Here is a 27,650-nt window from a genome sequence, read left to right on the forward strand (position 1 = left end):
CTAGACATACTCACTTTGTAGCATCTCTGAGATGAAAATGAGCTGAGATCCAGGCGGACGGGACCAGGCTAGTAAGACAATACATCGGTTCAAACTTCTGATGTTTGAACTTATTTCAGCTTTCATGAAGGGCTGTCACCTTCAGCTTTATCTTTTTATCAGCGCCATTCTAGGTTCATCTTCATAGACCATACACTGCACAAAAATTAGGCTGCTGATTGATGATCAACCCTATTTCTCGGCCATATTGTTTCTGTATCTAACTCCTGTTGGTTGACACTATTATTCAGAAAATCAGACCCTATCTTACACAATATAATATGTTACACAGGCTATTTATTGTATTTATGTATGGTGAGACCACTGCATTCAGAATGTTTTATCTTTGCTAAGACAAAGGACACAAGGACTCCTCTGTGATTCCTGACTTCCTGTACTTGCATCATTCTTCCATTTGATCAACATTATGGGTGATCCATTAGTGCCACCATAGGCTACTAGCATATAATACTTAATTGTGTTGTATGGATTTAATTACATCATGCATTTTGTTTAATCTCTTAGCTGATGTATTTACGCGTCCGTCTATATTTTGTAAGTCTCCACAAAACCGTCGGTTAAATACACCAAGAGCCAGCTGTTTTATCCCTGAAATTTAAACAAAGGTCACGTGACATAACGCTAGGCTGTTTTGCCTGGTCACGTGACTGTTTGTTGATGATGGTGTGTTCGCACAATGGATAAGCTCTGTCCGTCGGATGCTGCAGTGTCATCGCTTTAAGTGCGAAATAACTCATAATTTAACATTTCTTTTATCTGGAAAGCCTCCAGTTAATCGTCCGCGGTCAGGTGCCCGAACGCGAGGATAACTCAATGTTACCGCTAATAAAACGGATGATTGTAACGTTACTGCGTTGAAAAAGGACAACCTATGACATCTGTGGGCCCATTCCGACTAATCTGAGGTATTTTTGTCTTTAATGTAATGTTGTCTTTTATATAATCATATTCACTCAAATATAACTTAATTATTCTGAACGATGCAATGCAAATTAGCTTACAAAAGCTATTTCTGATAGCATTATGAACGATTTTCGGCAGCCTTGTAGGCATGTCATGGAAGGAAAGAACGTAATGGACAGCTGCCTTAGCCAATCGCTGTGGGTCTTAGGTAGAACGTCGCTAAAATAAATTACATTAGCCTACCTTTTTGATATGGGGGATATTTAATCACTATATAGTGGAACATGCATTTTGCCGAAACGCACTCGGCTGCTGTTAGGCCGCATCAGTGGTCCTCTCTGAATCAGTGTTTAACCCATCCGAAGGTGAAACGATCAATCCTTGTCTTGATTTCGTGCCGTTCATTAGGCATTATGAAATTGTTCAAAAGTATCAGGCCTTTCTTTGTAGCTATTTTGTAGAGCAAACAACAAGAGGTAAGCTTTGCCTTGGTGTAATGAGATAGGAACCTGGAAATTGAGAGCTGGTCAATTTCTCTCAAGTAACTAGAGCTGTTCTGTGTCTTGTGAAGCGTTTCCTGATTGAAGTTACCTCTAAAAAGGAACCCCTGGACAGTTTAGCAGCAGGTGCCTGCATAGATTGAGACCAGGCTAAATGGGGTGTTGCATAAAACTGGTCTGTGTTGTTGCTCGACTCGCAAAGTATAGTCTTTCAGTATATGATACTAACTACAGGAGAACTACAAAATTAACACCACAGTCAGCTGATACCTCAACACCCCATGTCTTGGGGTGTTGAGGTATCAGCTGACTGTGGTGTTAATTTTGTGCTGTTCAGTATGGCTATTGCAGAAGGGGATGAAGGATTTCTTGTAGATGTTTTTACGACATGTCTGTGGGAATGTTTCCTTGTAACTGGAACCTTGTCAAAGAAAGAAATCTGTAACCCTCCTGTAACAGACAATAAAGTATCTTATCATGAATTAAACCAACAAGAGTAATTGAGCAAATATTTACATTTAATGGTGTTGCTAACAGGTGAGACACCTGTTAGCAACACCGGCAGAACCGTTTCCCCACCTAACCCTACTCTACCTCTAACTTGGTCTAACTCCAAAACAAAACCTAGGTGGCACTAAACCAAACCCAGTTGAGAAATTAGTCAAAGTTCAAGGGATCAGTGTTGAAATAAACTTGTACATTAATCTCGTACAGGATCCTTTTGGAAGTACAGCAAGCACATTGTTTTTGTAAACAAAGGTTTTAAATGCAGTTGCTTACTCAATATTTCAAAGAAAATACACATCCATGTTGTTGTATTCTTTCACACAAACATATGGTATTTGTGAGCGTTTGAGGGCGTTTTTGGGAGGTAACCAGGTACGCCATGCTGTTGGAGGTGCAAACAAACGCTGCGTCGCCATTGAGATCACATAGTAAGGAGCTGGCTCGAGGGTTATGAAAGTATTTTTTCGTGTTTAGTTGTATAATGAAAGCACAGTTTTTATAGCTATCCATGTGTGTTCACCTCTGGCTCCTTGGCTATCAATTTGGTGTAAGTTTGTGTGAAAGAATAGTGGTGTCAACCATCCTCCTCTGTCTGTCATGCCTGCCTCATGCTGGATAAAGTGGTGAAAATACACCTGGTCTTCAGTTTACTCCTACATTCTCACCATCTCACTCCTGACCAACTAACCAGTGAAAGCAACAAATGTTTATCAAAAACAGAAGCTTATCAGAGGTTGAGTGGAATGTCAGGGGTAAATATCTTTCCAAAGTCTTTCCCAGAAGAGCATGATGCCCCTGAGCCCTATCCGTTATGCCAGTTTGATCTTTCCCTGTGGGCAACTGAGTTTGTATATAATGATAAATCCATGATTGTTTTTTTTTTCTTCAGGATGCCTGTTGTGCCTTGTGAATTGATGTGATTAGTTTCTCATACCCCTTTTCTGCAGGTTGTGTTAATCAGGCTTGCATTCTCACCTCACAGAATGGCTGTGCTACGGCAGTTTGGATTACTTCTGTGGAAGAACTACCTTCAGCAGGTTGGCAAGACTGTTTGATGTGTTAGAGATTTATACCTGAAATCAAGAAGGACTTTAAAAATACCTAGTAAAGATGAGGATCTATTATCGAGCCCCTGAAGGGACATGGTGGAAATTATTTTTGGTGGACATTTATTTTTAGAGCTCCTTTTGTAGTTCCCTCGCAATAGTTTTGCTTTCCCTCGCAATACTTTTGACTGTGAGGGAACGCAAAACTGTTGAAAGGGAATGCAAAACGTATTGTGAGGGAGCGCAAAAACATTGCGATGGAACATAAAATTATTGTGAAGAAACTATCAGTAGCAGTTCAAAATAGAAGAATGCATTCCCACCTCAACAACAATAAATTCCCACCATGTCCTTTGGGGTCTCTGTGGATTATGGGACACATTGTGGAAACCTGACCAGATTTAACCAAATGTTTGACTCTACAACAATAGAGGCACATTGTTAGTCTATTTCGTTTTTGGAAAAAAAAGGGTGCTATGACCTCTGGGAAATCAGTTTTCCATGTAAATCTGTCATGACTGAATATGGGATAGGAAGTGGTTTCTCCTTACACCCTGGTTCACTTTTACATTACACTGAGGCGTTGGAATTTGGACTGTTACCTAATTATAAGCAGTTTAGAAATCATGCAATAATTGCAGTGAAAACGGGTTTATCCTACTTAAAACTACTTAAATAAATCAATGTTGGTTTTAGCTCTTGTATCTGTGTACATGTGTGCCCTCATGGATGAATTGGCAGCAGAACAGCAGATCCATATCTATTAGTGTTATTGTCAAAGTTCTATTGTGGTCTTATTGTCAAAGCTGCTATAATACTGATCAATATCAAATAAATAATACCTTATAATACCTTATAGCTGGAACAACAGTATAGGCTATGCACAATTTTGTAGAGTAATTTCTGGTGGTTTTCATTGTGATGGGTTAAGTTTTGTGCTGCAGAGCAACATATTAGTGGTAAAAGTAGACAAGTTGTGGCCTGCTTATTTAAGAGTACAGTCTTAACATAAGGCTAACATAATCTTTTTTCTGGTGTAACTACAACGTGAGACTGGGGAGTTGCTCAAGGGCAGACTGTGAAAAACAAAGTCTCTTTGAGCAGTAAGAGGGATAACCAGTCTTACTTAACTGAAAGGCTGTCTGTTACCCCTCCCTCACTTCCCTGATCCAGTTGTGGTTGCTAGGAGATATGGCCCAGTACGGCGACTTTACAAGGGTTGGCTCAAAGATAGGGAAAGCGAGGAAGGAAGAAAAGGGAGAGAGTTCATATGAGGTACTTGCTATTCAAGGAAGTAGAAATGGGAGTGTCACAGCAGATGTAGTTCTGCCTAATATGTGTGGCACTACTCTTCATTATACTCACAAATAGTAGGCCATATTATCTCTTGTGCTTCAGTTGTGTGGAATGTGAATATCTCTTCACCTTAGCTGTTTCTGTCTGCATGCAGCATTCACTCAAAGCTAAAAGTACAGTATCTGGCTTCCGTCTGATAGGTAGTAGCTTATCAGTCAAAGAGTAAACATTTTGATAAGCATAACTACCACAACAATAATGCTGCTGAGCTTCCGTTCCTCTTTCTTCAGTTTTCCAGAGGTTTCAGTGGGTGAATATATACCACTCTGAGCCATGTATTTCAAGAATAGAGGAAGTTATGGAAAAGTCCTGACGCAGGCAGTGTGAAGTTGTTTCATGTTGTTTCATCCCCTCTTTTACTTTATTTTTGCTTGTTGTTGTCTCCCTTTTGTCAGTGGTGTAGTGTAGTTAGCTGTAGTGGATATACTGTGATCAACCCCAAATGTTAATACGTATGCTTGCCTATTTTAACTGGGTATACTGAGATGGTGATGCTTTTTAAGTGAGTATACTGTGTAGTCCTGCATATCACATAGACTACACCACTGCCTTTTGTCCTTCACCATCAACAGAAGCGGCAAATTCTGGTGACGCTGGTGGAAGTCGCTTTGCCTCTGCTCTTCTCCGCCATCCTGATTGTCCTGCGCCAGCGGGTGCCCTTCAAGAACTACCCAAATGCAACACACTACAACAGCTTCTCTGTGGACTACATGCCCTTCCATATGGAGTTTGCCAACTTCCAGCTGGCCTATGTGCCGGGCAATGCCAGTGTGGTGCGCCAGGTGGCTGAAGATGTGCAGCGCAGCTTGGGGGTCATGGCCATCAGCTCTGGTGGGTACCAAGCAGTAAAACACTATCTGATTGGTCCAAAAACATGTCAACACTTCATCTGATTGGCCCCAAAATAAGGACAGGACGTTTCTTTAGAATTTAGAATAGTGCAGACAAGTCCTATAATAGCTTTTCTTTTCATTCTCATGGCATGAAAGACTAGCTGAAGGCCACTGGTATTTTTGGAAAGAGCATGACATAAGCTCATGATGGTAAACACATGAGTGGGCAGAAATGGCTTACTCATCGACGCCATGAGGAAGACAATATGATGATTTGGCATACAGAATAGTGAATTAGTCCTTGGTAATGAACTGTTAATAAACTGCATTTTTATTGTGATATTTGGGTCCAGCCTTCAGCAGCAGTGAACATACTAAACATTACATTACATTTGGCTGACGCATTTGACTTCCGACGGTTACTGTTAAAAACATGGACCATAAATCCAATGAAATATAAATTGTGTTAAAATTCAGTAGTACTACCTATGAAATTGACCAGAAATAGTTAATCATTAATAGCACTAATGTTTATTGTCTTAATATGCCCGTTGGTTCTTGTGCACAGCTGTGCAATGTGCCAATCCAGTATATTTAGATAACAGCTTTAGCCTGTCAGGCCTGTATCACTGGGTGTGCAACTTTTCCTCTGCGGCACATAGCGCATGGGCACTAGCTAATGCACACAGTAAGAGCAGGCAGGGATGCTAGTTGTATTTGCTCATTTTTGGGCACGTCGCAGGGTGCAATGAAGCAGAATTCAGTTTAGGACAAACTATCCATAAAGAAAGGGGGAAAGCTTTAGCTGGAGAAGAATACACAGCTATTTTCTAAATGGTGTTCAGTGATAAGAGAGAAGAAATAGGATCCTGTTATTTAATCATCAGGGATCTATAGTTTGCTTTCTGTCAAACCACATTTTCTGTGTGCATACCTCCAGATTGTCTGTGTTTGTGGAAGGCAAAACTGGTGTGCCTTTCTGTCAGTGACTTTCTTATGACCTCGCAATGTTTTTTTTTTTTTACCATTTCTAAGAGCTAGCTATAAATAAAGATAAGCTTGGAATGCATGGTGAATTATGGTTCCAAGTGCCAGGCAAATTAACAAGTACTAGAAGACTACACAGGACTATGATGGGGCTACGCTATCAAGTTCTGAGGTACAGAGCCACAGCGGGCTTGTTGTTGGGCCTCTTGAAGACTGGAATGCTGTTCGTTTGGATAGTTCAGCAGATTTAGCAGATTTACAGCATGGTGTAACAACAACGGTAAACACGCTCTTTGTGCAGGGTGTTCCTGTAATTTTAGATTCATGTAGCTGTTGTGTTTTCTTAAGCACACATTCACAAAGTAAAGAGAGAATAGCCAGTGCAACAACTGAAGTGTGTGTGTTTGTGTGTCTGTGTGTTTGTGTGTGTGTGTTTACGTTTTATTTTTTTTGTCTCCAGTCCGTGGCTTTGAGACGGAAGAACAATTTGAAGAGTTTGTGAAGACAGATCCTCACTCAGGCAAAGTTCTGGCCGCGGTGGTGTTTGAGAACACATTCCTCCATGATGACGAGCCTCTTCCATTAGAGGTGAAGTGTTGGGGAGAGAGTGAAAGAGAGTGCTCATGTTCAGTGTCTGTGTACAGGTTCACAGATGTTTGTAAATGACAGTACATTGTTATATTGTTGGGGTTGGTTTAATTAAATGTTATATATGTGATAGAATTTTAAAAAGGAACTGTAATACAGCAGAGTTATAGAATTATCTACAGGCTAATTTCTTCTGTTCCTTAAAATAATACAATGAGATAGAATAAGACAACCAACTTGGTGTAGATTGTGCATTAATATGTATATTGCATTAGACGGTAAAGTGATGACCAAACATTGATGCAAGAGTTTCTCTGATTTCTCTAGTCTAGTGCATGTAATACAATTCTTTATTTATTTATTGTATGTCCAGGTGAGTTATCACCTGCGGTTCCCATACAGCCCCCGGTTTGCACCTCCCAAGGAGAGGTCGGAGCTGAACCCCAATAATGACCTGGACTGGCACACACTCAGCCTCTTCCCCCTCTTCCAGTTACCTGGACCCCGGGAGCAACACGACCCACGTGGTGGCACACCAGGTTAGCTGGCACCAAAGCAAACACTGCATCCTCTCAGTAGTGTTTGATAGTTTCATTAGTGTCATATCATCAAGCTTACAAATTTAATACGTCATGGTTCAGATGTTTCAACATACTTGTTGTCATATTTTCTAAATCACTTAGATAGATAGATAGATAGATAGATAGATAGATAGATAGATAGATAGATAGATACTTTATTGATCTTCAAGGGGAAATTCAACTTGAATGTTTACAAGAACTTTGGCAAGCATGTGCCTCTGATTGAGAGCAATTGGGTAAATATTGTGGTTGTAGCCACTAGCCAGGTGGGAAACATCTCCCCTGCCATTTCATTGCTCCTGCTCAGGGCTCTCTGTGCTTGGTGGAACCTTCTGATTGCTTCGCTATGTGGTTTGAGAAGCAGTTTGATTGGCTCTGTCTGCTCCTTGTGGAGCTTCAGTCTGGGCATTCTCTCTATGAGGGTTCCCATGACAACTGTGGCACTTCCCTGTTATCCTCTGTAGTTCTGATGATGTGGGATGCCTGTTTGTGTGTGAGATGTGGAGAGAAGCTTTTTTAATCCTATTGCTGTTTGTCATGGTCAGGGTCTATTCAAAGATAACCGTACTGTGAGTGTTTGCATGTAACAGTTATTTTTTTTTAATTTGATCTGGAAACAGCCTAAAAATCTAAATTTTCTAAAAATATCCTACTCAAATAAAAGCTTTGTGTAGATACTTGATTTAGGGATGATCTTCCTTCACAGATACTGGAAACCTCACCTGGGTTGGAAATGAATTACATATTATTTAAATGACAAACATTTAAAGACAAATCTTGTCACAAGTCATAATTGCAGTTGTATACAGATACACAAACTATGATCTATCCTCCTTTAGATTGATATGGTAATTTCCAGTCACATTAGGCCTACAGAATAATTTGTAAATGTGCAAAGGGAAGTGAAGTTATCCAACAGTTTTTAAGAAGGTATCACTAACCGGCTGTCTTATGTGATAAGATAAAGAGGATGAAAAGCAGTCTTTTGACAGACGTAGACTTACCAGCTCAATGTTCTACACTGTTGGGTAAAGCTGAATAATGCTTCCTAAACAAAACTCAGGAGAACCCTATAGGGAATTATTGACAGGCTTTCACACAATCCCTACACTATAGGCATCCTAGGACATGGCCAACTACCAAGCTGTAGCAGCTACTGTTGCTGCATGATGTTGTCAGCACTCTAAACCAAGCATTCCAATGGGCGAACTAGTGAAATGATCAGTAGTCTTCATTTAACTGTCCATCGTGTCCAATGGTGACGCAGTTGGCGTTGGCGCCACTTTATGTGGCTGTGGAGGCCAACACGTGTGCCACACACTCACCCACAGGAGGGGCAAGGGAGCCCTGATGTGGTCATTAGGTTGTAGGTTGTTTGGAATGTCTTTAAAGAAAGTAAATAAAGCTGGTCTACTGTATATCTGTTTTGTTGCCCTGACACAGGTAACCTGCCCGGCTTGAACTATAGAGTGTCAGAGGCACAAGATGACTTGAATTTATTTAGCAGGGCTTCAGGTGGTTTTTACTATAGTCTCTGTAACTCCTTTTCTGTCCGCCAACAGTCTCCCATAAAGGGCTTGGTGAGGAAGGCGGCGGTCAGGCCTATGGATAGTGGCCTACCCAGTATTTTTTGTGAGGTCCATATTTTTGCTCTATAGAGCAGAGTGGAGACCCACACCGTGTGGTAGACTGCAACTTTGGTCCAAAGGCTGATAAAGCTTTGAGGATTCAGTTGTTTATTTCAGTATTTAGTCAGAGGTCTGGAGTCTGGAGTCGGCAGATATTGAATAGGCTTATGTCAAGACAGCACTCCAGGTGAACACCGTTATTATTATTATTATTATTATTATTATTATTATTAAATCCTTTGGCCGATGCTTTTATCCAAATCTACTTACAGACGTCGGTTATTACAGGGCCAGGACCCAAATGTTGACCCAACTTCTTGACACTAATTGGAGTCCCCCCATGAGGACTCTGGCTTGCATCCCATCGTGCAGCTGCTGCAGGATGGAGAGAAACTTGGATGGTACCCTAAGTTAGCAGAGCTGTTTCCAGAACAATTCACAGTTTACAGTGTCAAAGGCTTTGCTGAGGTTAATGACGACTAGAAACAGGTCTTTGCACTTTGCTCTCTGCTTTTCTTGAACACCTGTCGTAAGACCATGGCAGTGGTGGATCTGGACTTGCGGAAGCCAAACTGTGTTTCTGGGAGAGCACTTTCTGAGATGTGCTCCACCAGTTTGTTAAGCGGGATTTTTGCCAGAATGGCAAAAATGCACAAAACACATGCACAGAAACATTCTATTCTGTCACAGTGTAAACAAATAGTGTTATATGTATGTGTAAAAGTACTGAGCTGTATTGCCAAAAATCAGTAATGCATCATATTGCTTATTTATTACATATTATTACTAGATTGGCATAGGGCTAGATTTTAATAGTTTACAACATATTAGATTTACATTTACATCTACATTTGATTTACATGTATTGTGTTACGTGTGTGTTCCTGCAGGATATTATCGTGAGGGCTTTCTCACTCTTCAGCATGCGGTGGACCGGGCTATCATGCGTGCATACAACAAAACGGCGGCAAAGTCTCTGCTGGCCCATACGCGTGTGGTTGTGTCACGCTTCCCCTACCCGGCCTTCATCTATGACGTGTTCATTCTGGTCATTCAGAACCAGCTGCCCCTGCTGTTGGTGCTCAGCTTCACCTACACCTCTCTCAACATCATACGAGCTGTAGTGCAGGAGAAAGAGAGGAAACTCAAGGTCTGGAAGAGTGTGTGTGTGTGAGTGTGTGAGAGAGAGAGAGAAAGAGAGAGAGAGAGATTCAAGTGTATTACATGTTCTTATCTATATTTCTGATACATTGCTGATTGGATCATAAATGGCCACAGCAATGAAGAGGAATGACTGATAATGTCTGACTCAAGTCAAAGTCAAAGTCTGCTTTATTGTCATTTTCTTCACATGTCAAGACATACAAAGAGATCGAAATTACGTTTCCCACTATCCCACGGTGGAGACAAGACATATTTTACCAATTAGGTCCACAGACAAACATAACATTCAAGTAAACAATATAAAAAGTAAATAAGAAGGCACATACAATGAAGAAATAAGAGCAGCAAAATTTGGGTTGAAACAAAATCAACTCTTCTCTATTATTGTGTTACATGCTCCAACTGTAAAGCACTTTGAGCTGCATTCTGTGTATGAAAGGTGCTATACAAATAAAGATTATTATTATTATTATTATTATGAAGTATGCCTGCAGATTTGCTTGTCTCAGTGTGTATGTGGAGGGGTATTTACCAACTGTTTATGTCAAGTATTAACATTGTTAATAACTAAATGCATTCTCTTGTGGTGCAGGAGTACATGCGAATGATGGGCCTCAGTAACTGGCTCCATTGGACTGCCTGGTTCCTCATGTTCCTCCTCTTCCTCTCCATCTCCATCTTCTTTGTCACACTGCTCTTCTGTGTGAAGGTCAGTACACATGAGTGGATTGGTGCTTTACATTGCAATCATTGCAGTTTTGTGTTAATATATGTATGTATGTATGTATGTATGTATGTATGCATGTTTCCTATTGTATTATTGATTTGATGTATATGATTGTCTGCTGACTGTGTTTTCAATGCTTTGCTGTGCTCTGATAGGTCAGTACCAAAGGAGCTGTGTTGACCTACAGCGATCCAACCCTGGTGTTTGTTTTCCTGCTGGTGTTTGCTGTAGCAACTATCAACTTTAGCTTCATGATCAGCTCCTTCTTCTGCAGAGGTGGGTGTGTGTGTTAAGGTCTCTGGTCTCTGGTCTCTGGGAAATGGGAAGTGAGAGTGGAAAGAGTTGTCATGTCACATAAAGTTCACATGAAGTGGCCATGTATGTGTCCCTTGGGTGCATATGTTTGTGATTTTGGAAGCATATGTTTGTGTTTACTTCTGAACACCAGGAGTGATAAGATGCAGGTTTTTTTTTATTGGTGGGTCAGTGTGTTATTGATTTAAGTAACATGGCTGCTGTGCTCTAAAGTAAATGTTTGTCATCTTAGTCAGCTGACTGGACAATTCCCTTTCTTACTGCAGTACACAACCACACATTTGACACACCCACATACTTGACACACACACACACACACACACAAACACACACACACACACACACACACACACACACACACACACGACACAACTAATGCAGACACTGAAACCATGTGATCACAAATTAATGTTTTGATTAAAAAAGTTCAATAAAAATGAAATGAAACCTGCAGACATAGCTATCTTTTTACACAAGACTGACCAGACTTTTTACACAAGACTGACCATCCCTAGTGCTACACAGAAATCATTACCCACACACACTATTGTTAGAGAGGTTATTGAAGAGACATTGAAGACCCTGAAAGACCCTGTGAATTCCTGTGTGCCTATTCGAGTGCTTTTATTCTGCCAGATGCCTCACTTCCTTCACTGATGCTGCCTTCATCAACAGACGTCAGGGATACCTAATACATATCTCTTACTCTGACTGCACAACTCTTCCACAGCCCAAATGGCGCATTGTCAGTTGTCATCAGGTTTTTTAGTGCCTATGAATGTAAAAAAAACCTTGATATGCCATTTTTCAATGTCCTCGAGTCTTCCATTTTAAGCGCAAAGTGTTCTATGCCCTTGGTCAGTGTGCCCATTGGAGTGAATGAATGAGGCACAGAGCACATGTTGTACAGTTCTATTAGATGTAAGGATGGAGTTATTATGTGGGCTTCATAAATGTACTTTTAGATTTTTTTCTGAACCTGTAGAGCAACTGTTTTTACACTTGTTCCACTCTTTTTGGTGTGTGTGTGTGTGTGCGTGTGTGTGCGTGTGTGTGTGTGTCTGTGTCTGTGTGTGTGTGTGTGTCTGTGTCTGTGTGTGTCTGTGTGCGTGTGCGTATGTGCCTGCATGTGTGCGTGTGTGCATATATGTGTTTACAGCTAACGTTGCAGCTGCAGCAGGTGGTTTTATCTACTTCCTGAGTTACCTGCCTTACGTGTTCCTGTGGCCACGCTATGACCTGCTGAGCCACGCCCAAAAAGTCTCCGCTTGCCTGATTTCAAATGTTGCCATGGCGATGGGAGCACAACTCATTGGCATGTTCGAAGGCAAAGGTCAGCCCTACTGCCCTAGTTTCAGTCTACAACTGGTTTTCAGCTCTAAAATATACAATAGTCTATTACTATAATAACTATTTACTATTAGTATTTTTATAATGTCTGCATTAATAACAATTCTATTTTATATAAGTACACATTTACATTTATTCATTTAGCAGATTTATCCAAAGCAACTTACGTACAGAAAGAGAATAACATTCAAATGGAAAGAGAATAACATTCAAACAGAAAGAGAATAACATTCATACAGAAAGAGAATAACATTCAAATAGAAAGAGAATAACATTCAAACAGAAAGAGAAGTGCTCATTGTACATATGTGGTTCTCTTCCATGTATACATGCAGCACCGTATTAATTGAGTATTGTATTTTTGTTTTCATCTATTTTCCATATGTGTCCATCCCCACAGGGACAGGGGTGCAGTGGAGCAATCTGTTTCAGCCGGTAAGCGTGGATGATGACTTCTCGCTGGCCCAGGTGATGGGCTTGCTGCTGCTGGATGCAGTGCTCTATGGCATGTTGGCCTGCTATATGGAGACCGTCTTCCCTGGGGAATATGGCGTCCCGCGGCCCTGGTACTACTTCCTGCTGGTAAGTCACAGAAATGTACAGTAAAAAAAAACGATACCCTATCCCAGTCGCAGTTATCCTGTGCATGGTATTTAGACAATGAACTCCAGTTTTGTTTTTTGTTTTTTAAATATACACGCGTCGAGATAGAAGTGTGGTAGGTTTGTCTGGGGAGACAATAGCAACAGGTGTCCGACGTAACCACTGTAATCCCTGTAGCCCTCCTACTGGTGTAGCACCCCACGTGTCGCCCTGCTAAAGGAGAAGGAGGAAGAGGAGGATGCAGAGAAGGCGCTGAAGGGAGAGTTCATAGAGGAGGAGCCGGCTGGCCTGGTGTCCGGAGTCAAGATCAAACATCTAGCCAAGGTACGTTCAAATGCACCCGCACAAAAATGCACAAAAGTGCACAAGGGCTGCATAATTTAATTGATTAATCGATTAGTCGTCAACTGTTAAACCAATTGCCAACTATTTTGGTAATCATTAATCAGTTAGTGTCATTTCTTAAAGAAAATGCCTAATAATTATATGATTGCAGCTTCTTAATGTAAAACATTTCAGCTTTACTTACTCCTCTATGACCGACTAACTAAATATCTTTGGCGTGTGGACAAAACAAGGCATTTTAGGACAGTCTTGGGCTTTGGGAAACACTGACAATTTATCGATCAATTAATTGAGAAAATAATCAACAGATGAATCAACTATCAAAACTAATTGTTAGTTGTAGCCCTAAAGTGCACAATAATTTCAGAGAGTTCAGGGAGGCAGAGGTGAGATTGTGTCATGTATATGTCTTCCAGATCTTCAAAGTGGGAAACAAGACAAAGGAAGCAGTGAGAGATCTGACACTGAACATGTTTGAAGGCCAGATCACTGTTCTACTGGGACACAATGGAGCCGGCAAGACCACCACTTTATCCATGCTCACAGGTCAGTAGCTTACACACACACACACACACACACACACTCTATCCTTGTGAATATGTATTGCCCAAATTATATACAACTGCAACTCCAACTGCTGCAAGATGAAAATTAACAGTTAATTAATGAGTAATTACTGACTAGTTCAGGTTTAAAGGTCTTTTAATGGGAATCTGCAGTCTGTTTCCTCCTTTAAACTGCCGTGATGTGTGTTTTGGTTGCAGGTCTGTTTACGCCCACCAGTGGCAGGGCCTACATTAACGGTTATGACATCAGTCAGGACATGTCTCTTATTCGCCGCAGTCTGGGTCTCTGTCCACAGCACGATGTACTGTTTGATAACCTGACAGTCCGAGAGCATCTGCTCTTCTATGCACAGGTGGGTCTCCTACACACACACACACACACACACACACACATACACACACACACACACACACACACACACACACACCAGCAGGATTGTTTGGTGGGTATTTAGTGCTTTTATTCTGCCAGATACACACACACACAGCAGCATACTTGTTTGGTGGGTATTTAGTATATTCCTTATGTCTCTGTCTCACTCATGCCATCCCCGTGTCTCCCTTTTATATCTGTCTTTGCCCGTCACATGTCACAGCTGAAAGGATATCCACAAGAGAAGATTCCGGATGAAGTGGACCGGATCCTCCGTGTGCTGAACTTGGAGGACAAACGGGACAGTCGCTCAAAGACACTCTCTGGGGGCATGAAGAGGAAGCTGTCCATCGGCATCGCGCTCATCGGAGACTCTAAGGTCAGTGTGGGTCAGAGTCATGGTTCAGCGGTTAGTGGTTAGGCGCATATGTTGCGGAGGTAGAGAAGTACGGCTAAATGTAGGGCGCGCAAAGATAGGGCTTGTTACCTAGGAGACGACGTTCACACTGACATACTTTTTTCATCTCTAGTTGCTCATATTTGTTTCTCTATGGAATGATGCAAAGACTGTTTCCTTAGAAAACGACCACCGTGGAAAAAACAAAAAACCAAGAACAGTCAGTGAAATTTTCATGTTCAGTGCTGAGCAAGGCTAAAGGTCAGGGAGAGGTGATCCGGTTTAAATGTCAGAGTGAGTACATGGACAAACCAGTAATGGAGCCGATGGAACATAAGGTAGGACCTTCGGTCAGTGTCAGATTAAGCACCAGTTTTAACATGTCTGTGTCTGTGTCTGTGTGTGTGTGTGTGCATGTGCGTGTGTGTGCGTGTGTGTGTACGCGTTGTAGGTGGTGATGCTGGACGAGCCAACTTCCGGTATGGACCCGTGTGCTCGGCGCGCCACCTGGGACCTGCTCCAGGGGGAGAAGCGTGGCCGCACCATCCTGCTCACCACACACTTCATGGACGAGGCCGACCTCCTGGCTGACCGCATCGCCATCATGGCTGCTGGAGAGCTGCAGTGCTGCGGCTCGCCGCTCTTCCTCAAGAACAAATATGGTGAGGAAGATGAAGATGCTGCTTCCTACATAATCTGTATGAAGCAGAAATCTTGTATACAAAGATGATAAGTGTAAACATGATTTAGTTCATTCTCCAGTGTATTGTAAAGATGTTCAACTGTAATGATTATTTAGTTCATGCTTCAGTGTATTCTCCCTCAGTCAGCCTCCCCTTTCAATATGAATGAAATGCATGTTTTGTGTGTGTGTGTGTGTGTGTGTGTGTGTGTGTGTTGTTGTTTGTGCAGGTGCTGGCTACCACATGGTGATAGTAAAAGATGCCTTATGTAATGTGTCTGAGATTACTCGGCTAGTCCATCTGTATGTGCCAAACGCTACACTAGAGAGCAGTGCTGGAGCAGAACTCTCCTACATATTGCCCAAAGAGAGCAGCAGCCGGTAAGAGAACACACACACACACACACACACACACACACACACACACACACACACACACACACTCTCACACACAGGCTCATACTCCCATATAAATATTCATGTTTGTGCAAATATACTGATGCAAGATGGGCTGCTTTTGGATAAATACGCCTGCACCTGCACATTTTCATAAAACCAAGGACATAACACTGTAATAACATCCAATTGCAAGGGACCACCTGCTATTGTTCATTTAAGGTTGCTTTGCTGAGTTTTGACCAGACTTTTCATCATTTAGGAACTCCTGTCACAGTCCAGGTTACTGATCGTGTGTTTGTATTTTTCTGTTGGGTGCAGTTTTGAGCTTCTGTTTGCTGAGCTTGAAATGAACAGAGAAGAGCTGGGCATTGCCAGTTATGGAGCGTCCGTCACCACTATGGAGGAAGTGTTTCTGAGGTAATAGACCAATAACTGCTACCCAGTTGACACCATTTTTGTCCATTCAGGGCATTTATAAATCCTGTGGTATATTTTGTGCTGAGTCCTGGCTCTGTAAATAGAGAATTAAAAGTGAAACACACCCCAATATCTCTGAGAACTACATCACACAATTATATACCTTCCACAGACTGTGTGTGTTAGTTTATGTCTACTTCTTTGTGTGTGTGTGTGGGGGGGGGTAAATAAAGTTAATTGTGGCTTAACAAAGAAAGAGAGAGAAATTAATCTGAAAAAGAGTCCAAGGAAGGCTTGTTTTTCTGCAGTGAATGCACCCCCAGGCTCCATTGAGCAGAAGCCTAGAATAGATTGCTGCTTGTATAAACCTCTTCAGCTGTTCAGGTTAAGGTTGGGCTGTGGGAGAATGACATGGAGAGTCTGTGATCTTATTCACTCTCTCTCTCACACAGACACACACACACTGCAGGAAGCAGTACATTTCCACTGGAATTGAATTTGATATTAATCATGGTGACTAAGCAGAGTTTAGTGGATATGTGTATGGTTTCTGTGCAAATCTCTTTCTGTGTGTGTACTCTCTCTAACTGCTTGTCTGTACACACTAAGGCCTAGTCAGTGGTGTCTTTTGCATGGCTGTGTGTGTGTGAGAGAGAGAGAGAGAGATTTTCTATGTACTGTACTTTTGTGTAAATTTGTTCCAGAAGTTGCTTTTTTGTAAGTGCACAAAATGATTGTACTTGTTTTGTGAATGTGTGCAGAGTTGGGAAGCTGGTGGACTCTAGCTTGGACATCCAGGCCATCCAGCTGCCAGCTCTGCAGTACCAGCATGAGCGGCGGTCACACGACTGGACCATGGACGACACCAGCAGCATCAGTGGACTGACTGATGTCACAGATTTTACAGACAGTGGCACACTCATCTCAGAGGACTGCTCCAACATCAAGCTCAATACTGGGGTTAGCGCCAAGCATCACACATACAGTCACACACACTGATGTCAACATAAAGGGAGAAAGGACCTTGCACGTATAGTCTATAGTAAAGCTACACACGCATACAGGACCATATACACAGTATATTATTGCGTAGTTGGGTCAATGATGTGTAAACAATCATATTTAAATTATATATACAACAACCAGTGTCAAACATTAATATACTAGCTACCACCTACAGATGAGCACATATAATGTATCTATACCTTATAAAGGCTGTCTATCATCTCTTACATACATCTCACACTTTTTTTACACACAAACAAAAATACACACACGCGCACACAAACAGTCACTCGCTCACTCCCTCACTAACTTTCTTTGTTCCTCCAGGCTAGACTCTACATGCAGCAGTTCTACGCCATGTTTCTGAAGCGAGCTCTCTATAGCATGCGGAACTGGAAGGTGATGGTGGCTCAGTTTCTTGTGCCGCTGGTTTTCACGGTGTTGGCCCTGGTGGTGGCCCGCACCCTGCCCGGTCGCCACAACACTCCCCAGTTGAAGCTGTCGCTGGAGCGCTACGGACCCACCTATGTGCCTATAGCCCTGGGTCCCACAGCAGGGCCCCTTGCGGTGGCTCTTGCCCAGGCCTACAGTGGCCAGCTTCCCGAGCAGAGGGCCACACCCAACAACATCACAGGTCAGAACTCCACCGGTACAGGAGTACCCAATCTTTTATCCACATGTATGGGTGTAATGGGTTGATGGGTGTTTTTAACAACAGTATACTGTACATAGTGCATTTAGAAACATATGTCTTTATTCACATTTTGTTGATGTAGAAGCCTTATGCCTTTTAACTTTCTTTTTTTTTACCCGCATCAATCAACACTCACTGCCCCAAAATAATGGCAAAGCTAAAACAGGATATTAGATGTTTTTTGCAAAAGAGGAAAAAAAACTGAGATCACATTACCGTTCTCTGTGTGCCTTGTTAACAGACTTCTCTGAGTATGTGTTGCAAAACGCTGAGGAGGAAGGTGGAGCCTTCAATGAGCACTGTGTGGTTGGTGTGGCTTTCCGCGGAAAAAGCTCCAAATTTGTAGAGGCAACTGCCTACTTCAACAATCAGGGTTACCACACCCCTGCCACTGCCCTCCAGCTGCTGGATAATGCCCTATACCGCATGCTGGCTGGACCTAATGCCTCCATACGCGCGGGCAATGACCCCATGCCACGCAACCTATCCGAAACGGCACAGAGCCAGCTTTCTGTGTGAGTACGACATAGTTTATGGATCTGTGTCTAACTTACGTGAACGGGTTAACATATTAGTAGATTGTTATGCATACTGCATAATATAACATTGTCAACCTGCGATGTGTATGTATTTTTAAATCATATCTATCCGTACCCGTTCTCTTACTATCTTCCCTTCTCCTGTTGTGTTTCCCTTTGGCTCTGCTGCAGGAGTCAGACGGGCTTTGCCATCGCGATCAACCTGATGTACGGCATGGCCTCTCTGTCCAGCACATTTGCGCTCTTACTGGTGACGGAGCGCGCGCTCAAGTGCAAGCATGTGCAACAGGTCAGCGGCGTCTACGTGTCCAACTACTGGCTCTCCGCCCTGCTCTGGGACCTGATCAACTTCATGCTGCCCTGCCTGCTCATGCTGGTCTGTACAAGACAACACACACTTCACTCGCTCACACATTTGGAAATGCTTCTCATATTTTGCATATATTTTGTGTCATGATCAGTCTGTATTGCTAATACTCAGCAAGAATGTTTTCTGAATTACTCAGTAGAATGTATTATTAAGTAAAACAACTTACAAAACAAAAATACTTCAACTTTCCATTCAACATCAAAGAAACAAGCAAACAATTGACCTACTCTAGACAGTTTCATTTTTTAATTTAATCTTGCATGACATGTTTCCATTGAACGCTGTTTGAATTTGGACATTCACTGAAACTGCCATCATCTTTGTCAACTATCCTGTGCATACCCTCCCCCCCCCCCCTTCTTATTATTTCTTGTTTCTCTCAGGTGGTGTTCAGGGTGTTTGCCGTCAAGGCCTTTGTGGAGCACAACCACCTGGTGGACGTGCTGCTGGTGCTGCTGCTGTTTGGCTGGGCGGTAGTGCCGCTCATGTACCTGCTCAGCTTCCTCTTCTCCACGGCAGCCACCGCCTACACCCGCCTCACCATCTTCAACATCATCAGTGGCACGGCCACCTTCCTGGCCGTCACCATCATGACCATTCCAGGTGAAAATGAGTGATGATGTAGACAGTCACGTTCACTTAAAGGTGCTATGAGGCGTTTTTTTAGTTTTTTTAAAACATCCCAAAATGACCTAGCAACAGAATGTGAAGGAAACAACAGTCAACAACACAGGGTTCCCATGGGTCATGGAATTTCTGGAATATCATGGAAATTTGATAAATTCTTTTCCAGACATGGAAAGTCAGGGAATTGTATCATTTGTGGGGCAAAGTCATAGAATATCAGGGAATTTTGTTATAGCAGTTTAAAATGTACTTGCCAAAATACATTAATGTAAATATACACTACCGGTCAAAATATTATAGACAGAATCCCAGCTGAGATCAGTTGCATTGTTTTTTTAATCAGGGCAGCAGTTTTCAGATTACATTATGTGCTTACATAAGGGTTCTCGACTGTTGAAATGGAAAGAAATGGCTGATCTTTATTGCAATATCTACATTGCCCATTATCAGTAACCATTCATCCAATGTTCCAAAGGCACATTCTGTTTACTAATCTGATATCATTTTAAAAGGCTATCTGAGAAAACATTGGAGAACCCTTTTGCAATTATGTAAGCAGATAATATCATCTGAAAACTGCTGCCCTGATTATATCTGGTAATTAGCATTACTGCTTGCTTGAGTGGTTGTGGTTAGCCCAACTTTGCTTATTCAATGGCCCACTCAAAAAAAGTCAAAGATTCTTGAACGCTATGCGGCTACTCTGAAATCTTTGGTCGGTACGATTCATTCTATAGTAGCTCATGGAAATTCAGGTTCTTTGTCAAGGAAAGTCAGGGAAAAGTCATGGAATTTTACTCTGACAACGGTTCTGTGTTGTCGTGGTAACCACTGAGGTTAGCATGCAAATCAACTAGCGCCATGCTGGCTCTCTTGTAATAGCAGGTTGTACCATGTGTGATACTGTATTAAATACAAAAGTCAACATAGTTGTGCCAGCTGCGGTCAAGACAACTGGATGCCGACAGAATTCCACATAGCTCCTTCATACTGTGCGTCACCTCTGTGATGTTAGTCTTCAACCACAACCAAATCATGTCGGTACATAGTAGAGTGGATTACATTCTCTCTCTCTCTCTCTCTCTCTCTCTCTCTCTCTCTCTCTCTCTCTCTCCCCTGTCCTCCATGCATTCTCTTACAGAGCTGGAATTACAGGACCTATCTCACATCCTGGACAAGGTCTTCCTGCTCTTCCCCAACTACTGTCTGGGCATGTCCTTTAGCCAGTTCTACCAAAATTACGAGCTTATTACCTTCTGCACCTCCAACCCTGTGGCAGAGACCATCTGCAAAGTATACAGTGAGTAATAAGTCTGATTCAGCACAGCAAATCTTATTTGGGCAAACCTTAAATTGGAGTTCCCTCCAGAGCTTTGTGGAGATGAATAAGCAGAGGGTGATGTTGGTTCTTTAATAGATCTGGATACCCAAACATGGAATTGGAATATAAGACAAGACATTGTCAGTTTATTACTTAACATGTAATGTATTTTGACTAGAGTGCAACAGTATAGCCTCTTTCACACTTACAGTATGTGGCCAAGCTATCTGAGCCTTTGTGAGAGAGCTGAAAGTCTGTGTGCTTTGTGTGCCCTCAACAGACTTCACCTACCAGGAGAACTACTTCTCAATGACGGCCCCAGGCATTGGGCGGTTCCTGGTTGCCATGGCGCTGCAGGGTTTGCTCTTCATCGTGCTCCTCTTCCTTGTGGAGCTGCAGTGTGTGCGCACGATGAAACGTGCGCTGGGCTCCCTCTGCAGGAGGCACAGGAAGGTGCGTCTGAGGGGAGCACGCCACGACCCATGAGTGCCAGTTTTATAGATAGATAGATTGATAGATTGATTGATTGATTGATTGATTGATTGATCAACTCAGGGTTTAGTGCCTGCTCAAAGGCACAACGGTGGTAGCTGGGAATCGAACCCACACATAATAACCAAGTTCTTAGCTAGCGCCCCTGGTACTGACAAAGGCAGCTGATGTGCAGCTTTTCTCGATACCGGGAGCATGTTACCCACATGAAATGTCAAAGTAACAAGCCCAAATAATCTGTGGGTGAAGCTAGTTCTTATACCCTACACACACCCACGGAAAATTACAAGATGCCACCCTACCAGTGATCATCTAACCAGCTGGTATTTAACAGAGATAAGAATATTTACAAAAAACCCCAACCTAAACCATGTTTGTGTTGGTCTATCCCCTGGGGTCACACCATCAGATACCTTACAACAAACATACTTTTCACTAATGATTTCCACAGAGGGAGGTTTCAGATAAGACAGGGGGTATCTCGGTATACCTAAGTCAAAGGATGGTAACCATATTTCATCGCATATGTAGGTTAAACTAAAACATTTTATTCAATGAGAAATTTATATAAAAAATATACCTCATGTGTAGGGGCTCTTGCTGTCTGGAGCAGCAGCATTACAACCTGAGGACAGGGATGTGGCTGAAGAGAGGAAGAGAGTTCTGGAGTGCCAGCCTGTGGTGGAGTCCATGGTTGGGAGCCCTCTTATCCTGCAGGAGCTCACTAAGGTACCAGTGTGTCTCATATCTACTGCGCCTGTGTTTGATTGGGCGTGATATGTGGGTGTTCTAACTGTGTGTAAGTTGTAATTCCTGCTGTTGTTATGTATTTAACTTGACAACTCTGTTTGGGTTTGTGCCCAAATTACTATCTATATTACTGTGCATGTGGGAATGTGTATCAATGAGTGTGTTTGTGAGTGTGTCGTAATTGTGCTCTACGTGTGCTCCTGTTTGTAGGTGTACACAGGGGGGCCAACTCTGCTGGCGGTTGACCGGCTCTCTCTGGCCGTGGGCAAGGGCGAGTGCTTTGGCCTGCTGGGCTTCAACGGAGCAGGGAAGACCACTACCTTTAAGATGCTCACTGGAGACGAGACCGTAACCTCAGGAGACGCCTACATCGATGGCTACAGTGTCTTGAGGGACATCAAGAAGGTGAGCCACTCGTACAAGACGGCAGATGTAGGAGAGAGTGAAAAGACAAGATGGGTGAGAGTTTTAAAAGAGAGACGAGGATAGTGATTATAGAGGGAGGAAGAAGGGACCAGCACGAGCAGAGAGCTCACACAGCACCCAGTGTTCAGTCTTTGTTAATAAAAATGACAGGGTGAGTGGATGATCATTCAGGAACAATCGCTGCTCTGTCATTGCTATGGTAACATGACAGTGGTCCTCTTTTCATCTCAGAAATGCAAATCAATCCCTATCAATCCACTTCAGTTTTAAATTGGCTGTCATCTTTCAGAGAACAGAATAAAGGAACATGTCCCTTCTAGAAGAAGACACAACTATTGTATTATTATATAGCCATTTATTATAGGACATTTGATCAAAAAATATATAGATGTATAGATATAGGTTATATCTTTAAATCCCTAAGAGGACTGTGTTACTGAATTCAGCATGCAGTGATACCACCAAAAGAGAGGCCTGAACTGCTCTTCGGAAACAAAGGTTTAGGTGTGTCTAATCTATGTGAAAATCTTTTAGACTGTGGTCTTTTTATCAGATAGGATAGTAAAGAAAGTAGGAAGTGAGTGGGAGAGAGAGATTGGGTGGGAGCAGGAAAAGACCATGAGTGGGATTCGAACCCAGGTTCCCTTGGCCACTATGACCCAGATGTGGTGTGAATGCTGCGGCTTGCACCACATGCTATATGCTATTTTTTTAATCTCATCTGTGCTGTGTGTGTGTGTGTGTGTGTGTGTGTGTGTGTGTGTGTGTGTGTGTGTGTGTGTGTGTGTGTGTGTGTGTGTGTGTGCGCTTTGGTACAGGTTCAGCAGAGAATTGGATACTGCCCTCAGTTTGATGCCGTGCTGGATCACATGACCGGCCGTGAAACACTGAGCATGTACGCGAGGCTAAGGGGCGTGCCAGAGAAGTACGCTTCGGCCTGCGTAGAAAACGTGCTCCGCTCCCTTTTGCTGGAGCCCCATGCTGACAAGCTGGTCCGCAGCTACAGGTAATGGAATATTCCAGAACGCAGGGGGAGACAAAGGATGCTCAGGGAAACAAGTTCCCAAAGTAAAGAGTGATGTTGAATGAAGGTATCAAATCAATGAGGAAAAAAAGGTGTAAAAGCTGTTAGACTAACTCTCTCTGTGTGTGTGTGTGTGTGTATGTGTAGTGGGGGTAACAAGAGGAAACTGAGTGCTGGGATGGCTCTGATTGGTGGCCCACCTGTCATCTTTCTGGACGAACCATCAACGGGCATGGATCCTGTTGCCAGGCGACTGTTGTGGGATGCTGTCACCCGTACTCGCGAGTCTGGCAAAGCAGTCATCATCACTTCACACAGGTCAGAGACACAACGCAGTTGTGAATAACAAATACATATGCACACACTGCATACATATCTAATAATAGTTTATACAATAATATGATAATAATATAATGAATGAACATATAAACCCTGGCAATAGAAAACATCATAAAACGAATGTATGGACACATCGATTGACACATCAACAACAAAAGGTTCTGCTCAGCCTCAGTCACCATAGCCATTAGTTTATAAAATGGGATTAGAGGTTTCTGTAATCCTCCTCTTTAGTTGACGTCTCTCTCTCTCTCGCCCTCCTCCCCACAGCATGGAGGAGTGTGAGGCGCTGTGCACCCGTCTGGCTGTGATGGTGAACGGCCAGCTGAAGTGTCTGGGCAGTCCGCAGCACCTTAAGAGCAAGTTCGGCAGCGGCTACACCCTCCTGGCCAAGGTGCGGCTGGAGAGTGAGGTGGAGGAGACCCAGCTGCAGCTCTTTAAAGAGTTCATCGAGTCCACATTCCCAGGTGCAAGCAGCCACCATGTCCTACCAACTCTTGACACCGTTAGCCTATATTCTTTTCTTTGTGCGTGCAATAGCCCAGTTTGACACCATTAGCCTAGCTTAATGAAAGCTTTATTCACTGGAAGTGGGTTAGACCAGACCATTTTAGCTATATACTATCTATAGGGTAACTGGTCTAAGCCATAGACTGTTTAAAATAGGTCTAACCCACTTCAAGTGAATTATGCTAAGCTATTGGTGTCAGACTGGGTTATTGCACGCACAGAGAAGAGAAGGATATGTATTTTCTTACCCAACTCTGCCGTAAACAGCAAAAAAGCTTATTTCCCAAAATGTCGGCATGTTCCTGTAAGGACAAGTGATGATCAGCAATGTGCGCATAACCACAACCAGCCCAAAATCTCGTGGGATTGAGGCTTGTTTTGGTGGACGGTGACTAACTAGCATCTCCTCTGTGTCTGTGTGTTGGTGTTTGTATAGGGAGCTTACTGAAGGATGAACACCAGGGCATGGTGCACTACCACTTGACTGACAAAAGCCTGACATGGGCTCAGGTGAGATACTCACACTCATGCGTACACATGGTCAGACACAACACTGCACAGAATGCTCTACTTGTCACAAATGTTTACCCGATGTAGAAAAGGCACAAGGCTGTACAAGGCAAGCATATTATTTATCTTTCATCACTGAATAACAGGGAGCTCATGGCGCACGTATAGAGCTGGTAAGTCCCGCCCTTTCCGCTGGACCTCTAGATTGAAAAATCGTCAATGCAAGTGAATGTGAGAAAATAATTATTTTCTGGTCCCGTTTGAATTTTGCCATGAATGTGAACATATGTTGTCTGTGAATTTTTCAGTGTGATGATGTGACTGAGCAGTGTGTTCATCTGTTAGTATTTACTACCTTAGGCGCTGCTTTCAGTTAGACACTTTATAGTTTATGAGCAATTAGCTGGACAATCTTTTGTATTAAATAAATAAAAACTAAAAAAGATTTATGTGTGTGTGTGTGTGCGTGTGTTTTGGTCTTTAGGTCTTTGGGACCCTAGAGGCAGCCAAAGAAAAGTATGGCATCGAGGACTACTGTGTGAGTCAGATCTCTCTGGAGCAGGTGTTCCTGAGCTTTGCTCAGTTCCAGCACTGTGCTGAGGGGGCTCGCAAGTGAAGAAGAGGGGTGGGCCCCTTCTCAGTCCCCGCCTCCCCACACTGTCCGTCCGTGCAGGGCTTGAGCAAACGGACACTCTCCTCGAGGCTCCACCAGAGGACTGCTCAGGTCTCTTCAACCAATACTGACACAAGCCTCAACCACAGTGCAGCTCTGCACATTGTGTCGTGTGCGTTAGTAGGCAAAATGTGGAGTGTCTGCTGTCCTTTGGTTTCTGTGTGTGTGTGTGTGTGTGTGCGCGTGTGCGTGCGTGTGCGCGCGTGTGTGTGTGCGTGCGTGTGTGTGTCAGTCATGTAATCATGGGGAGTGTACTGGGGATGAGCTGGGTGTGCACATCGGTCCGAGTCTTAGATATTGCACCTTTTTGTTCTTTGTTTTTCTTTTTTGAAAAGACTTGAAAGTACATTACTACTGGAGATGAAGTTCATTCCACACTCCTTTAAATGGTCTGTCGGACAGATCAGCTATCAACAATTGATGTGTGTGTTTTTTTGTGCAGCTTTTTTTTGCTGTGTCTGTGTTCATCACAGCATTCGCTAAGGCTTTTGTTTTCTTCCATTGTTTGTTACTGTTCTGAAGTGGCAGCATCTCACTGTAAACGTGTGGGATTGTGTGAAGTGTAAATAGTCCAATCATTCCTTAATAACTCTTCCCTCCAGCCAGAGCCATTCAGGTTAAGTACAAATAGGCATGTTGACATGGAAACCTTCTTATGAGAGAAACGCATGGCATTAGAATGAACTGTTCAGACCAAGCCTGTTCAAAAGGTTTCACCTCATGAGTTTCTCAGGCCTTTAGAGACACTTTGTATTGGGACTGTCCTGGGAACAAAACTACTTTTGTTTATGGTATCTGTGCTGCTTACATGCCATCCATTTGCACTGACATGCATTACACATGAATATGCATCACAGAAATAGTTTATGTACTCAGCCTAGGTGGATAGGCTGTCCAATGGGTGTATGCGAGTGTAAGCTTGCCTATGTATGTGTGTGTAGGCGTGGACCGTAGGCTTTTGTGTTTGAAAAACATTCCTGCGTTTTCTTAATCTATGGTGAAACCATGATTGTGCCGCTCTACTCAGTCAGTGAAGTTGCTCTTGTTGCATCGTCTTGAGACCCAGATGTGCCTTATTCAGAAGGCAGTGCACTCACCCCTGCAGATGTCCTGTATGATGGTCCTATTGAGTGTTTCTCTCACATTGCTGACATCTCTACTGTATGATGATGTTCTGGGTCCCCATAGTTTTAAGGAGCATAATACTAAAATGTTTAATTAGAGGTCAATAGCAGTCTCAACAACTCGATTGTGAGGATGTGAATCGTACCTATGACCAAATGTCCACTAAACTCAAGACATTTCATTCAGCTTCTGAGAGCAGGATTATCTCTTGAGACTTCACACGTGAATGTAATCGAAACTAGTTGAAGGCTCCAAGGAGAACTCATTTAGATACTCGTTATTTTTTGTATTGCAAAAAAGGCAAAAATGTACCCGTAGTATAAAGTAAACACACTGATTGGAGAAGGCATGCTTACATAATGAATTTATGTTGCCCTAACCCCTCACTCATCTGTGAAGTGCAAATACTTATTTAATGACCAAGATAAGAAAGACCTGTGTCCGTTCAGTGTTGGCTGTATTGGCTGGTGAGTTTTGGACGTTGACAATTGTGACATTGTGACATCATTTGATGGGTTTGTGAGGGGACAGCACCTTGACCTATTTTCTTTGTCTTTATATTTGCACAGCACATTAACATTTTTTCTTCTTTGGAAATTCAATATTGCATTTGTAAACATAAATAATAATGTTGACTGAAAATTACTACTGTATCATATTTAAAGAAGGGAATCCATGTTGTAATCTTCTGTACTGTATCACTGAATGAACCGTGTCAAATATACATGTATTGCTGTAATTTTTTTTATTAAATATGCTTCATGAGAAAATGTAGCAACAGGTGATCTCTTAGCTCTAAAACAAGCTAGAATACAATGGTTGCCTCACTGAAATAATTTGCATGTGTCCAGATTTTCCTGATCTAATTATATATTTCTAAATTTCCTTCCACATTAATCCCAGAGCTACTGCCATTTA

At 42.6% G+C, this 27,650-nt stretch overlaps 1 protein-coding gene across 2 annotated transcripts; it reads left to right on the forward strand.

Moving 5' to 3' along the window:
• Positions 1–719: 719 nt before the first annotated feature.
• abca3b (ATP-binding cassette, sub-family A (ABC1), member 3b) lies at positions 720–27,502 on the forward strand. 2 transcript variants are annotated; one of them, XM_042085880.1, is made up of 31 exons: positions 720–965; positions 2,918–3,007; positions 4,945–5,203; positions 6,653–6,780; positions 7,154–7,319; positions 9,880–10,139; positions 10,746–10,862; positions 11,036–11,156; positions 12,355–12,528; positions 12,946–13,127; positions 13,326–13,472; positions 13,910–14,039; positions 14,258–14,412; positions 14,656–14,811; positions 15,281–15,491; positions 15,742–15,892; positions 16,229–16,327; positions 17,089–17,287; positions 17,660–17,966; positions 18,268–18,541; positions 18,737–18,941; positions 19,319–19,538; positions 20,704–20,862; positions 21,164–21,336; positions 21,967–22,104; positions 22,336–22,530; positions 23,370–23,557; positions 23,723–23,893; positions 24,185–24,381; positions 24,861–24,934; positions 25,419–27,502. In XM_042085880.1, exons 2-31 carry the CDS (start codon positions 2,954–2,956, stop codon positions 25,548–25,550), a joined length of 5,142 nt encoding a protein of 1,713 aa, XP_041941814.1. In that variant the 5' UTR covers positions 720–965; positions 2,918–2,953; the 3' UTR covers positions 25,551–27,502. The 2 variants fall into 2 exon arrangements, with proteins under 2 accessions (XP_041941814.1, XP_041941815.1); XM_042085881.1 differs by having other exon boundaries at positions 2,953–3,007.
• Positions 27,503–27,650: the final 148 nt, after the last annotated feature.

This window comes from Alosa sapidissima, chromosome 3 (genome assembly GCF_018492685.1).
Source record: "Alosa sapidissima isolate fAloSap1 chromosome 3, fAloSap1.pri, whole genome shotgun sequence".
Lineage (NCBI taxonomy): Eukaryota > Metazoa > Chordata > Actinopteri > Clupeiformes > Clupeidae > Alosa > Alosa sapidissima.